The sequence below is a fragment of the Gracilinanus agilis genome, chromosome 3 (genome assembly GCF_016433145.1).
Source record: "Gracilinanus agilis isolate LMUSP501 chromosome 3, AgileGrace, whole genome shotgun sequence".
Classification (NCBI taxonomy): Eukaryota; Metazoa; Chordata; class Mammalia; order Didelphimorphia; family Didelphidae; genus Gracilinanus; species Gracilinanus agilis.
Window position 1 is genome coordinate 336,513,455 of NC_058132.1, and position 12,651 is coordinate 336,526,105.

Consider the following 12,651-nt stretch of genomic DNA (forward strand, 5'->3'; position numbering starts at 1 on the left):
CCAATTGGTAATCCTTCAGACTAATAGCAACTCTTCCTGATCCTGGAGAGAGGACACGTTGGTGGCCTCCAGCCTGAGTGCCAGAGAAAATCAGTTCTAGTGTTTTGCTGGCATATGTGCATGGGGTTGTTGAGTCCCTGCTCTAGGTGATTAGAATGAAGGTGTGTTGTCCTCAGGATATCCTCCAGGAAGGAGATTCCTAATTTAGCTTTTTATTAAAAAAAAAAAAAAAAAAGATTTGCTTGTCTTAAAAGTGAAGTGAAAGAAATGTAAAACTTGAATAGACAGATTTAGTTGACATAATAGTATCATTGTTACTCTTAAATTAGAGAGCATAGTATAGTAGATTGAGCACTAGTATTTAAGTCAGGAGGTCTGGGTTCTAATTCTGATCCTGTCTCTTACTGGACTTGGTGATTTTAGTCAGATCACTTAATCTATCTGTCTCCTATTTAAATATTCTCCTCTATCTTCTACCACATACATACCTTATTTTTATTGATAATTTTTGTTTTTATATCATTTTTTTCTGAATATACCCCCTCCTCACTGCCTTACCTATTGAGCCATACTTTGTAACAAAGATTTTTAAAAGGAGTTTAAAAAAAAAAGCCCAATCAGAGGTTGATTTTACCTGACAGCACACTCATGGTCTCCTACCTCTGCAGATCAGAGACAGAGATGCATTTTCTCCACTTTTCTTTGGTGTTAATCTTGGTCATTTTAACTTTAAAGTGGTTAGCTTCATTTTTTTGTTCTTTTTGTTATGCCTTGTTGCTTGTTTTTCTCTTCTGTAAAATTATTGATGATTATTTCTACACTATTCTTTGTTATTCTTTATAATACAAAACAGCTTCCAAGGGGAAACCAATAAAAGATCTGGGCCCAAATCATCCTTTAAGGGGTCTTTGGTGGCTTCACTGCAGTCCTGGGGGTGGGAATCTCAGTCTTCTTACCCATTTCTTTCCTTTGCTATTTTTTGTTATACATAGTAATGTTTCTATGGGATAGGATGCCCAAAGACCTCACTAATCTCATTTTGCTACTGAGTCGCAGGAGAGGAGGGGTAGAGAAAGTCCATTCTCCTCCTTACTCCCTCTGCCATCCCTTGGCTTATATAATACCCACTGACATTGGCACTGATTCCCTGCAGGCCAGCGGCGGCTGTGGGAGGCCGTGAAACGAAGAAAAGCCATGTGTAAGCGAAAGTCCTGGATGAGCAAGGTGAGTGGATGGCCTGTGGCAGGGGCGTGTAGGAGGGAAGAGCAAGGTCCCTAGGCATGACCTCACACTCTCCATATCCCAGTAGCAAGAGCCAGTCAGTCAAATATACTGGGAACCATATGACCCCTGGGTAGAAGACCTCTTCTGTACCCTATTCCCATCTTCAATTCCAGGAATCTAGGGAATTTCCACTAATATTTTTCTTAAATACAACTTCTTTTGTGCCTTCATTCTTTGCTAGTCCCTGGGGAAGTCTTCTGCCTTCAGTAAATCTATCCCCTTTAACTACCTCTTTCCCATGGTCTCCCTCCCCCGCCACCATCTTAGCTGAATTTAGAATTTATTCATTCTTTGGTCCTTTGCTTATTGTCCTAAAAGACATTGAGAAAGGAAGTTTGTGTAGGCCTGTTCTCAGCTCTTAGGAAAGTCTCTGGCCCTCCCTCCCTATCTCTGTCCTGTGGGCCCTGTCCCAGAGGGCAGGGGTGGCATCGGGGGGTGCTTTTCCTGGATTTGGCACTAGCAATTTCCTGGATGGCCCTACAGCAAAGGACCCACTTGAGAGCCTGATAAGGGGCAGCTGCACTGGGCCACGTGGTCTCCTTTGGTGGATGCTACTCTGGCCCTCTGCCCAGGCTGAAGGGAGAAGGGAGGGGGTAGAGAAGAGAAGTGAGAAGAATAGAAAAGGAGAGAGGGTTGTGTGAAAAGGGAAGTAGTGAGGACTAGGCCCAAATCCTAGACTAAAGAGAGAAGCCAGAAACTAGGACTGAGGGAGAATGCTATTATAGATGCTGGGGTTTGAGTGGCTTTAGTGCCAGTGGCCTTGCCAATCTCAAGGAGGTCTTAATGGGCCAGTGTGGGATGGGGAACTAATAGGGTAATGGGGTGGGTTGCTACAGAGGAAGGAATTTTATCAGCCTAAACATGGGGATGTACCAGCTGGTGTAATTCATAAGCAGGAAAGGGGTGACTAGAGTTGTTTTGCCAGGATTCCATTTTATTTTCTTGGTAGGGGGGAGTATAATTTCCCTTTTGCCTGGTTGCTTTCCTGTAGATTCAGTTCTTGGGCACCTCTATTTAGCCTTGCTTCTCTTCCCAAACCACATTTTATCTTTATGTCCTTCTCTGAGTCTCTTTCTTACCTCCAAGATAAAATTTCAGCCCCATTAGGCTCTCCTGAGTGTTTCCAACCCTGCATTCCACCCCCACCCCAACACACACACACACACACACACACACACACACACACACACACACACACATACACACACACACACACACACTCACTCACTCTCTCTCTCTCTCTCTCTCTCACTCACTCTCACTCACACTCCCAGCCTCCTCCAAAACTAAAATTATCTTCTCCCCTGGGCAGGATAGGGGACAGAGTGACTCCCTGGGGAGGGGGCTGGAGATAGGCAGCACCAAGTGGCTATCAGAGGGAAGAAGCCAAAGCTAAAATTAGAAGGGGAGGTAGGGAGGGCCCCTCACTGCTTGAGAAGGGGTTAGGGTCAAGGGAGGCCCCTATGTCTTTCCTGGCTCTAATTCCATGCTGGGATGGCATAAACAAGGAGCTGCAGATAGGAGACAGCTCAGTGCCTGCAAAGTGGTTGGGAAAGGGGGTGGGGAGCTGAAAGGGGGTGGGGAGCTGTTCTGGACTTCATAGACTATTCCATTAGCTCCTTTCCCTCTTCCCAGCCCTACTCCACATTCCCAGTTTGGGCCCTAACCAGCTCTAAACCAGAGCCAACCTCAAGCCTTGGTCTAGACCATGTCCTCTTGTTTCTCTGACTCCCTTTCTTCCCTGTTCCTAGGTGTTCAGTGGCAAGCGCTTAGATGCAGAATTCTCCACTCCTCAGTCACAGAATACCTTCAGAAAGACGTCGCCCATTCCAGGAGTTTCAGTTGGAGAGGGGTCTCTGCAGAGCCTTACTTGTCTCATCGGGGAGAAAGACCTGAACTTGTTTGAGAAGCTAGGAGATGGCTCCTTTGGAGTTGTACGAAGAGGGGAGTGGGATGCTCCCTCAGGAAAGAAGGTGAGCTGGAGTTGTCTTCTAGATTTCCTGGGAGGATCAGAGTGAAGAGGAAAAGAAGAATGGGAGCAGAGGGCTCTTAACTTGGGATCCATGGACATCTGTACATTACAGAGGATCAATGAACTTGGAAAAGGAAAAAAAATTATATCTTCATTTCAGTATAATTGGTTTCCTTTGTAGTCCTATGTACAACATTATTCTGAGGAGTCCATAGACTTTCAGACTGCAGAGGGTTCCATCACACATAAAAAAGTTAAGAACCTTTGAATTAAAACAAATGTCTTGGTTATACCTAGGGCTGAACAGGAATGGTAGAGAAGACTCTGGAGTGGGAGTTGAGGGCAGGATTATTTTCATGGTGACTCACCACCTCTTTCTCTGAAAAGAGTATATTTGCCTTCTATTTGCTGCACAATGAACTGGGGATAACAGGATCATGGAAAGTCAGGAAATGGTGACTTTTGGGGCCTTTGCTGAGATTCAGTTAGACTTGTTTAACATTTAAACTCGAAGATTCCCAGAGAGCTGTGAGACTGATGGCCACTCAGGGATGTTCATGGCTGTCGACTTCCCTGAGATCCTATGAGCAGATACTAGTGTTGCCCTCCTACCTGTCTGACTCATAAGAATTGAGGTCCTTAAGAAGATCAGAAGTAAAGATCACTGATCTAAGACCCTCCTTCTAGTTGTAGAATTTCAGAATTGGGGAGGGTTGGGGATTTCAGAACTGGAACCATAGAGCTCATCCAGCTTAAATTTTTTTTTTTAATCCTTACCTTCCATCTTGGAATCAATACCATATATTAATTCAAGGCAGAATAGCAGTAAGGGCTAGGCAGTGGGTGTCAAGTGACCTACAACTAGGAAGTGTGTGAGGACAGATTTGAATGCAGGACCGCTTATCTGGAGCTTGCCCCGTTACTCTCTACTGAGGCCCCATATCCACCTCCGCATAATATCTCTCTCTCCAACAGGTGAGTGTGGCTGTCAAATGCCTGAAGCCAGATGTCCTGAGTCAGCCTGAGGCAATGGACGACTTCATCCGGGAGGTCAATGCGATGCACTCCTTGGACCATCGAAATCTAATCCGTCTCTATGGGGTAGTCCTCACCCCACCCATGAAAATGGTGAGTGGGTTGTGGATGGGTATGGGGGAGGAGAAACATGGGCCAGAGAAGACGGAAGGCCCCTATCTTCTCCCAGCCTTCTACTAGTTAGTGTTGTATGGAATTATCTTCCCTTTCCTCCCATTTTCTGTTCTTAGAAGAACAAGAGAACCAACTGTCCCTTCTCCCCCGTGGTGATGCTACAATTCTATAGGAGAGAGTGGGAAGGCAAGGACAATGTAGAAAACAGCCTGATGGTGATTCCATCTTCCAGAAAAATACAGTGTATGATCCCAAGGAGCCCAGCTGGATTTTCACTCCTGGTTACTCTCTGAATTTCTCTGTATGACTCTTCCCACACCCCTTTTTGAGACAGGGAGATGTCTCCTCATGCCTCCAAGGGAATGCTGAGGCCTTGAGTTTGCAATCTTGACGTTTCTAATCTAGATGTCCCCGAATTTGCTGAAGGAAGGAAGGAAGGAAGGAACATTTATTAAGCACCTATTATCTAAGCATTGTAATTGATTCTGGAGATATAAACAGAAAAGATGAAATAATCCCTAAGCTCAAAAGCTTACATTCTAACGAAGAAAAGTTCTTAGCAGACCTTGATGGGTGATCTCTGTGACCAAGACTGAGGAGATGAGGAAGGGGAAATCTTAGACTTCAAACTGGAAAGGACTTCAGAAGCCAGCTTAAACTGCTTATTGGTCTGGTCTGAACAACTCATTTTATAGATGAGGAAACTGAGGCCCAGTTGTCATAGGACAACTGTGGAGAGGAGATCATCAGGGAGTCCTGGTGGGGGTGGCTGTGGAGTTGAGGACAGGATTCTTTCCCTGACTTCTGCTTCCCCTTGCTCCTCTGACTGCTCCAGGTTACAGAGTTAGCTCCTCTGGGATCTCTGCTGGACCGTCTGCGCAAACACCAGGGCCATTTCCTCCTGGGGACTTTGAGCCGCTACGCCGTGCAGGTGGCAGAGGGAATGGGCTATTTAGAGTCCAAGCGCTTCATTCACCGAGACCTAGCTGCCCGGAACCTACTACTGGCCACCCGAGACCTGGTCAAGATTGGGGACTTTGGATTGATGAGGGCCCTGCCCCAGAATGATGATCATTATGTCATGCAAGAGCACCGGAAGGTTCCCTTTGCCTGGTGAGGGAGAAAGCTGGGAAACCATGGCTCTGAGCTGCCCTTTTCCCAAGCTGCATCCCTTTAAAAATTCTCCCGTCCTTTTTCTGCTTGTCCATTATAGCCCTTGGTCCTGCTTGGCTGGTCTTGGTGCCACTCTAAGACTGTCTTGCCTGCCTTTCTAGGCATCCCATTAGCAGAGGAGAGAGTGCTGGACTTGGAATTATTAAGACCCGAGTTCAAATCTTATCTCAGACACTTAACAGCTGGGTGACCCTGGGCAATTCAGTTAACTGCTCTCAGCCTCAGTTTCCTCATCTGCAAATGGGGATAATAATAGTATCTATCTCACAGGACTATTAGGCTCAAATGAGATAATGCATGTAAAGCATTTTGCCATACTTAAAAGTATAATATAAATGCTAGTTATGATAATAATTGTATATTCTATTTTATGTATTTATATTCTATAAAGTATTTTTTTCTAAAAAGAGCATATATTAAGTACTGGCTAAGTGCTGGGTCATGAACACTAAAGTATTATTTCTCCCCTTTACATGTCCTCTGCATAGACTCAGCCCTGTACCTACCCTGGACCATCCTTATCAGATCCCCCAACCTGCCTGCTCTTCCCAATCTAGAATAGCAATATTCCAAAGTAATCATTTACCCATCTTATGGCCTCTGGTAGCCAGAGAGGACCATAGGAACTTGCCCTCCCTAATCTGGAGCAGGATTCTTGCCCTACCTCTGTCCTCAAGAGATATAGCAACAGGGACCCTTCATATAAAAAGTGTGAGGCAAATACCCATAGTGTGTCTTCTTGGGCTCCCATACTGTGGGTTATTTTTCAGTTCTTCTCCTATCCAAAAAAAAAAAAATTAAGATTTCAGGATACATTACCTGGGGCCTGCTCATCCATTAAAGGGCCCCTCCCAAAGGGGACTATAGTGATTTGGGGGTGAGGCCAAAGCAGTGGTTCATTAGTCTCGGTTCTTTAAGCTTTTCTTAGCTCTCTTCTCTACAGTGATGTGTCATACCCCAGGATCCTGCCTCCAAACCTTCACAACTGAAAAAACTTTTTTTAAAGAATTAATTTATTTATTTAGAATATTTTTCCATGGTTGCATGATTTTTCCCACCCCTTTTTTCTCCCCTCTCCCAGAGCTGACAAGCAGTTCCACTGGGTTATACATGTATCACTGTTCAAAATCTATTTCCATGTTATTCATATTTGCAGTAGAGTGAACTTTTAACATCAAAACCCTAATCTTATCCCCATCAAACCATGTGATTGATCCTGTGGTTTTCTTCTGCTTTTCTACTCCCACAGTTCCTTCTCTGGATGTGCATAACATTCCTTCTCTTAAGTTTCTCTGAATTGTCTTGGAACATTGCATCACTGCTAGTAGAGAAGTCCATTATGTTCAATTGTGCCATAATGTATCAGTCTGTGTACAATGTTCTCCTAGTTCTGCCCCTTTTGTTCTGCATCAACTCCTGGAGGTCTTTCCACACAACTAAAAATTTGATGTCATCTTTCTCTAACCCTTTTTATCCCAGGCCTTTGTTTTTCATTTTGTTTTTTATATCCCGTTCCTTTGAACAACTCCTCCCCCTGCTTTTGAGTACAGACCATTTGGCTTATTTTCCATAGCCCTTGAGACCTCGCTTTAAGAAGACCGTCAGGCCACATTCTTGTCCCACTTCCACTCATAGTTAGTGCTGGTGAGGAGATGAGATATTCTAGGTAGCTTATGTAATAAAGCTGTAACCTTTTCCTGCCTGGACTCTACCTTCCACCAGGTGTGCCCCAGAGAGCCTCAAGACCCGGACTTTCTCCCATGCCAGTGACACCTGGATGTTTGGCGTGACCCTGTGGGAGATGTTTACTTATGGACAAGAGCCCTGGATTGGCCTCAATGGAAGCCAGGTGAGAGTCTGAGTTGGTTGTGTTCCACTCTGCCTTCCTACCTTCATTAGATGGACCCAAGTTAATTCTGCTAGTTAACCAAACTCCCTATCTAGTTTTCCAGGGTTCAGTGCCTGGGGCTTAGAGAAGGGACACTAGATTCATTGGCAGCAGATATCTTATAAATAATCTTTAAAAAATTGTTAAGCACCTACTGTGTGTTGGACACTTTGCTAAGTGCTAGGGATACAACTATACAAAAATACAAAATATAGTTCCTGCCTTCAAGGAGCTTACACTAATGAGGACACAACAGACAAAAATTTTATACAAAGCAAGCTATACTTTGGATAAATGGGAAGTAATTAACAGAGGGAAGGCCCTGGAATTAAGAGAAAATAGCAACTAGGACTATATTTACATTTTTCTCTTCCCACCTGCTCATCTCTTTGTATCTGAGGGATCTTAGTCATTCTTCAGGTAGGGATTAGCTGATCATGGAGAGTTTGTATTTGGCTACTTCTCCCAAATCCTATTCTTATATGAAATGAAATGAAAACACTTTTTTTTTTTTTAAACCCTTGTACTTCGGTATATTGTCTCATAGGTGGAAGATTAGTAAGGGTGGGCAATGGGGGTCAAGTGACTTGCCCAGGGTCACACAGCTGGGAAGTGGCTGAGGCCGGGTTTGAACCTAGGACCTCCCGTCTCTAGGCCTGGCTCTCAATCCACTCAGCTACCCAGCTGCCCCCCCAAATCCTATTCTTATAAACTGGATTTACTCTGACCCTAAAGGATTCAGGTTTCACTTCATTAAAAAGGGGAATGGGGGGGCAGCTGGGTGGCTCAGTGGATTGAGAGTCAGGCCTAGAGACGGGAGGTCCTAGGTTCAAATCTGGCCTCAAAATACTTCCTAGCTGTATGACCCTGAGCAAGTCACTTGACCCCCATTGTCTAGCCCTTGCCACTCTTCTGCCTTGGAACCAGTATGGAGTATTGATTCCAAAACGAAAGGTAAGGGTTTTTTTTAAAGAAAGTGTCAGGGGCAATGATCATATTAGCCCTCTGTTGGGAGATGGGGTGCAGGGTTTTTGGGGAAGAGGGGGTCTCCACTTGCACCCAGACCGTGGCCTTCCCTCCCTCAGATCTTACACAAGATTGACAAAGAGGGAGAGAGGCTGCCTCGACCCGAAGACTGTCCCCGAGATATTTACAACGTCATGGTCCAGTGCTGGGCTCACAAACCTGAGGACAGACCTACCTTTGTAGCCTTACGAGACTTCTTGCTGGAGGTAAGGAGCATGGGAGCCTGGAATCTGACACTGGGGCAAGAGAAGCTGAGGCAAACTTTGAGAACAGGGGATGGAGGGATCTGGGGGAGGAGGCTGGCACTGGGGTGATATTCTCTGCTGAAGGTCTGAGGGAAGGCTGAGTGGTGGAGCTGACCTTCTCCTACCCTCTCCCACAGGCTCAGCCCACAGACATGCGGGCCCTTCAGGACTTTGAGGAGCCTGACAAATTGCATATTCAGATGAATGATGTCATCACCGTCATCGAGGGAAGGTATGGGTGGAGGGAGCCTCTGAGCTCACGTTTGGGTGGGTGGGCTACAAGAGAACCAGCTCTGCTCCTGGGCTGAGGTTTCTGTGAAAGGAGGAGAGGAGTTAGGACTCAAACAAATTTTAGCCTTCTTAGTCCTTGTCTGGCTTAGATGCTGGGGGGGGGGGGGGAGAGACAAGCCCAGAGGGCAAAAGAATGTGAATTATACTCTTTAACACTTCATCATTAATTACATAGAGAAGCCCATGGATCTAGAGCTAGAAGGATGAATCTCAAGCCATCTAAGTTGAACCATCTCATTTTATAGATAAGGAATGGAACCCCAGAAAGGTTATTGCCCAAAGTGACACAGATAGCTGGTGGCAAAGCTGAGATTTGAACACCAATCCTCTGATTCCAGAACCTGTGTTCTTTCTTAGTTTGTCACACTGATTTCTTTCTTTCTTTCTTCCTTCCTTCCTTCCTTCCTTCCTTCCTTCCTTCCTTCCTTCCTTATTTTCCATGGTTACATGATTCATGTTTTTACTTTCCCCTTCACTCCCCCCCCCATAGCCCATGCACATTTCCACTGGGTTTTAACATGTGTGATCAATCAAGACTTATTTCCATATTATTGATAGTTGCATTGGTGTGGTAGTTTCGAGTCTACATCCCCAATCATGTCCGTCTCAACCCATGTGTTCAAGCAGTTGTTTTTCTTCTGTGTCACACTGATTTCTAAAGAAATTAAGCATTGAAAGACTCCAGCTTTTCCACCCATTCGAGTCCCCTCTCCATCATCCCAATCACCCATCACCAGCATCCACAAGCATTTATTAAGGGCCTACTATGTTCTTGGCACTATGCTAAGGGCTGGGGATACCAAGAAAGAGCTCACATTTTAATGGAGTTGACAACATGTCAATAACTATACAGGGTGAATGGAAGACCATCTCGGAGGGGCAGGGCCTAGCAAGTTGGGGGCAGGTTGAGTGGACCGGAAAAGGCTTCTTGCAGAGTTCAGACTTGGAAGGAAGCCAGAAGGCAGAGATGAGAGAGAATGGAATGGCACACAGTCAGTAAGATGGAGTGCTGTGTGAGGAACAGTAAAATTATATAAATGAGAAAGTTGGACATGGTGGCTTCTGAGATCCCTTCCATCTCTAAATCTGTGGTCCTATAACTTGCCTTGATAGCCCTAAGATCCTTCCTAACCTCAACACCCTGCAATCGGCAGCATCCTTTATCAATGACACCCCTCACTAATCCCTTCCTGTTCAATCCCATTGATCCCCTCCCAAATCTGTCTGGTGACCCATTTCCAGAAGAATCTGCTCCCCCAGTACAACTGGAACTCTTAATTGCTTTCTCTTTAATTCTCACCATCTTGCACATATAAATTCATTGGACTCCTCTCTGATTTCCCAGTTCCAGTTCCCTCCCAGTGAACAGATCAGTCTTCCCTCCATTCATTGCCTTCCTTCCACCCACACACCCCATCTCCATCATTCCCCACTCCTGAGGCTTCCAGGCTAGGCCCTCCCTGTTCCTGACCCTGGGTAACTGCTGCCACTCCACCCCCCACGTGCCTCTGCCTCCAGGTACCTCCTGAGTCACCAGCTTCTTTTCCCTCCAGCCCCAGCCAGGCTAGCATATGTACTGAAGGAGATGGCCCCACCTGCTGTTATCTGATACCTTAGAAGGTGGAACTGGTTTGGGCAGGGGCAGGTTCAGGGTTGAGAAGAGAGGTGAGGCAGGAAAATCCCCCTTAGGACTCTCTTCCCTATTCCTCTCCCTCCCACTTCCCAAACCCCTCCATCTTTTCTTTTTCTTTCTTTTTTTTTTTTTGGAAACTCTTCCCTTCTGTTTTAATTAATACTATTAATTAGAAGAATTAATACTGTGTATTGGTTCTAAGAGCCAGTAAGAGCTAAGTAATGGAGATTAAGTGACTTGCCCAGGGTCACACTGCTGGGGAGTGTCCGAGGTCAAATTTGAACCCAGGATCTCTCGTCTCAGGACTGGCTCTCTATCCACCCTGCTGCCCCCACCTTTTGTTTTCTAAGACAGGCAGGGTTAATTCTTTCTCCGTAAGTATTTCCCCTATCCATGCTGCTTGTGTCACAGGGATGAGAACCTCCCAAAATGTGTATCACTAGAAGGCTCTCTTGGGGTCTCTGAGGAGATTTAAAAGGAAGAGACAGCCAGAGCCTTCTGGGGTATTGGGTAGGGAGGAATTGTCTGGGTGCCCACAGAGTGATGCTGGTTCATGCAGGAACTCGTGTGTCTGGGATCTCCTGGATTTTTGAGATTTCCTCATCAGGGTTGTGGGAGGAAGAGGCTACAGCTGCTGAGCTCCTCCCCCAGAAGAATGGGTTCAATAATACCTGCCCAACTGGGAGTTTGCTGCTTCTGTGGATGTCTGTGGGATTCTCAGCATCTAATGATGGTTACTGTGGATGGATGGATGGATGAACTTCTAGTAGAGGGGGGCAAGAAAGGAGACTTAGAGAGAAGCAATGGGTGCCCAGAGGCCCTGAGGAAGAGGAAAAGCAGTGGACATGTGGCAAAGGAGTAGCTATTGAAGGGAAGAATATAGAAGGAAAAAATAGGGAATGGAGTGAGTAGGGATTAGGTATAGGTGTGTGGTAAATAGTTAGATTCTAGAGGGGGGTCCTGAGCCAGATCATGTTGCTGCCATTGCTATTGTGATGATCTAGTTGTTTTTTTTTTTTTAATTTTTATTTTAAACCCTTAACTTCTGTGTATTGACTTATAGGTGGAAGAGTGGTAAGGGTAGGCAATGGGGGTCAAGTGACTTGCCCAGGGTCACACAGCTGGGAAGTGTCTGAGGTCGGATTTGAACCTAGGACCTCCCGTCTCTAGGCCTGGCTCTCGCTCTCAATCCACTGAGCTACCCAGCTGCCCCCGATGATCTAGTTCTTATGTGGATTTATACTCAGCAGTGTTGTTGGGATATATCTGGTAATTATGAAACTGTGAACTTGACCAAAAAACTTGAATTAAAATGATACAAATGCTGAGAAGAAACCCCTAGGGCCCTAGCTATATTAACAATGACTTCTGTATGGTTTGATCATCACCCTTTCCTCCCTGTGATTGAGGGATTTTCTTCACTCTGAACTACCTCTGATCTAAAATGCACCCCTGAATACCAAACTACTCTTTACTATTTCTTCCTGGATTCATTCCAGCCCTCTTTCTGTTTGGGAGGTTCTGAGACTTAAGTCATGGTGCTTGACTGGGACATGGTAGTTTTAATTATTGTTCGCTCTCCTTCAATTGTGGATTTCTAGTCAGTTTTAGTTTCTGGGCCAGGAATGTTGTGGATCAATTCCCCAGGTTTAGTTGTTGGCTCACCTACCCATGCTTTTATTGAGATAGAAACTAGAAGGGACCTCAGAGGCCATCTAGTCCATTAACTCAGAGTAGTCTCCTTTCTTCTCCATCCACATGCCAGAGACAAGTCCTAGAGAGGGGGAAGACATCAGACTTATCTGATCCTCTTTTATGGACAAAGTTTTAAATGTTTTCCTCTTACTTCATGCTCTGCTCATCCCATACAGTGCAACCAGTTGTTTTGGATATACTCCTCCTTTCCTTAGAGTCCCTCTTTCTCAGATTTGCCTCCCAGATGTGAGTCAGGGCCATCATCCTCTGTCAGCTGCCCCAGGGCAAGAGGGAG

General features: G+C 45.5%; 1 protein-coding gene across 2 annotated transcripts in view; it reads left to right on the forward strand.

Annotated features, from left to right (window-relative positions):
- TNK2 (tyrosine kinase non receptor 2) overlaps positions 1 to 12,651 on the forward strand; it is a 45,989-nt gene that overhangs the window by 19,668 nt on the left and 13,670 nt on the right. For both annotated transcript variants that reach the window (XM_044670015.1, XM_044670014.1), the window contains exons 3-9: positions 1,154 to 1,224; positions 3,036 to 3,257; positions 4,232 to 4,384; positions 5,241 to 5,518; positions 7,301 to 7,427; positions 8,552 to 8,698; positions 8,875 to 8,969. In XM_044670015.1, coding sequence (XP_044525950.1) covers positions 1,154 to 1,224; positions 3,036 to 3,257; positions 4,232 to 4,384; positions 5,241 to 5,518; positions 7,301 to 7,427; positions 8,552 to 8,698; positions 8,875 to 8,969 — 1,093 coding nt within the window. The remainder of the gene's footprint in view (positions 1 to 1,153; positions 1,225 to 3,035; positions 3,258 to 4,231; positions 4,385 to 5,240; positions 5,519 to 7,300; positions 7,428 to 8,551; positions 8,699 to 8,874; positions 8,970 to 12,651) is intronic.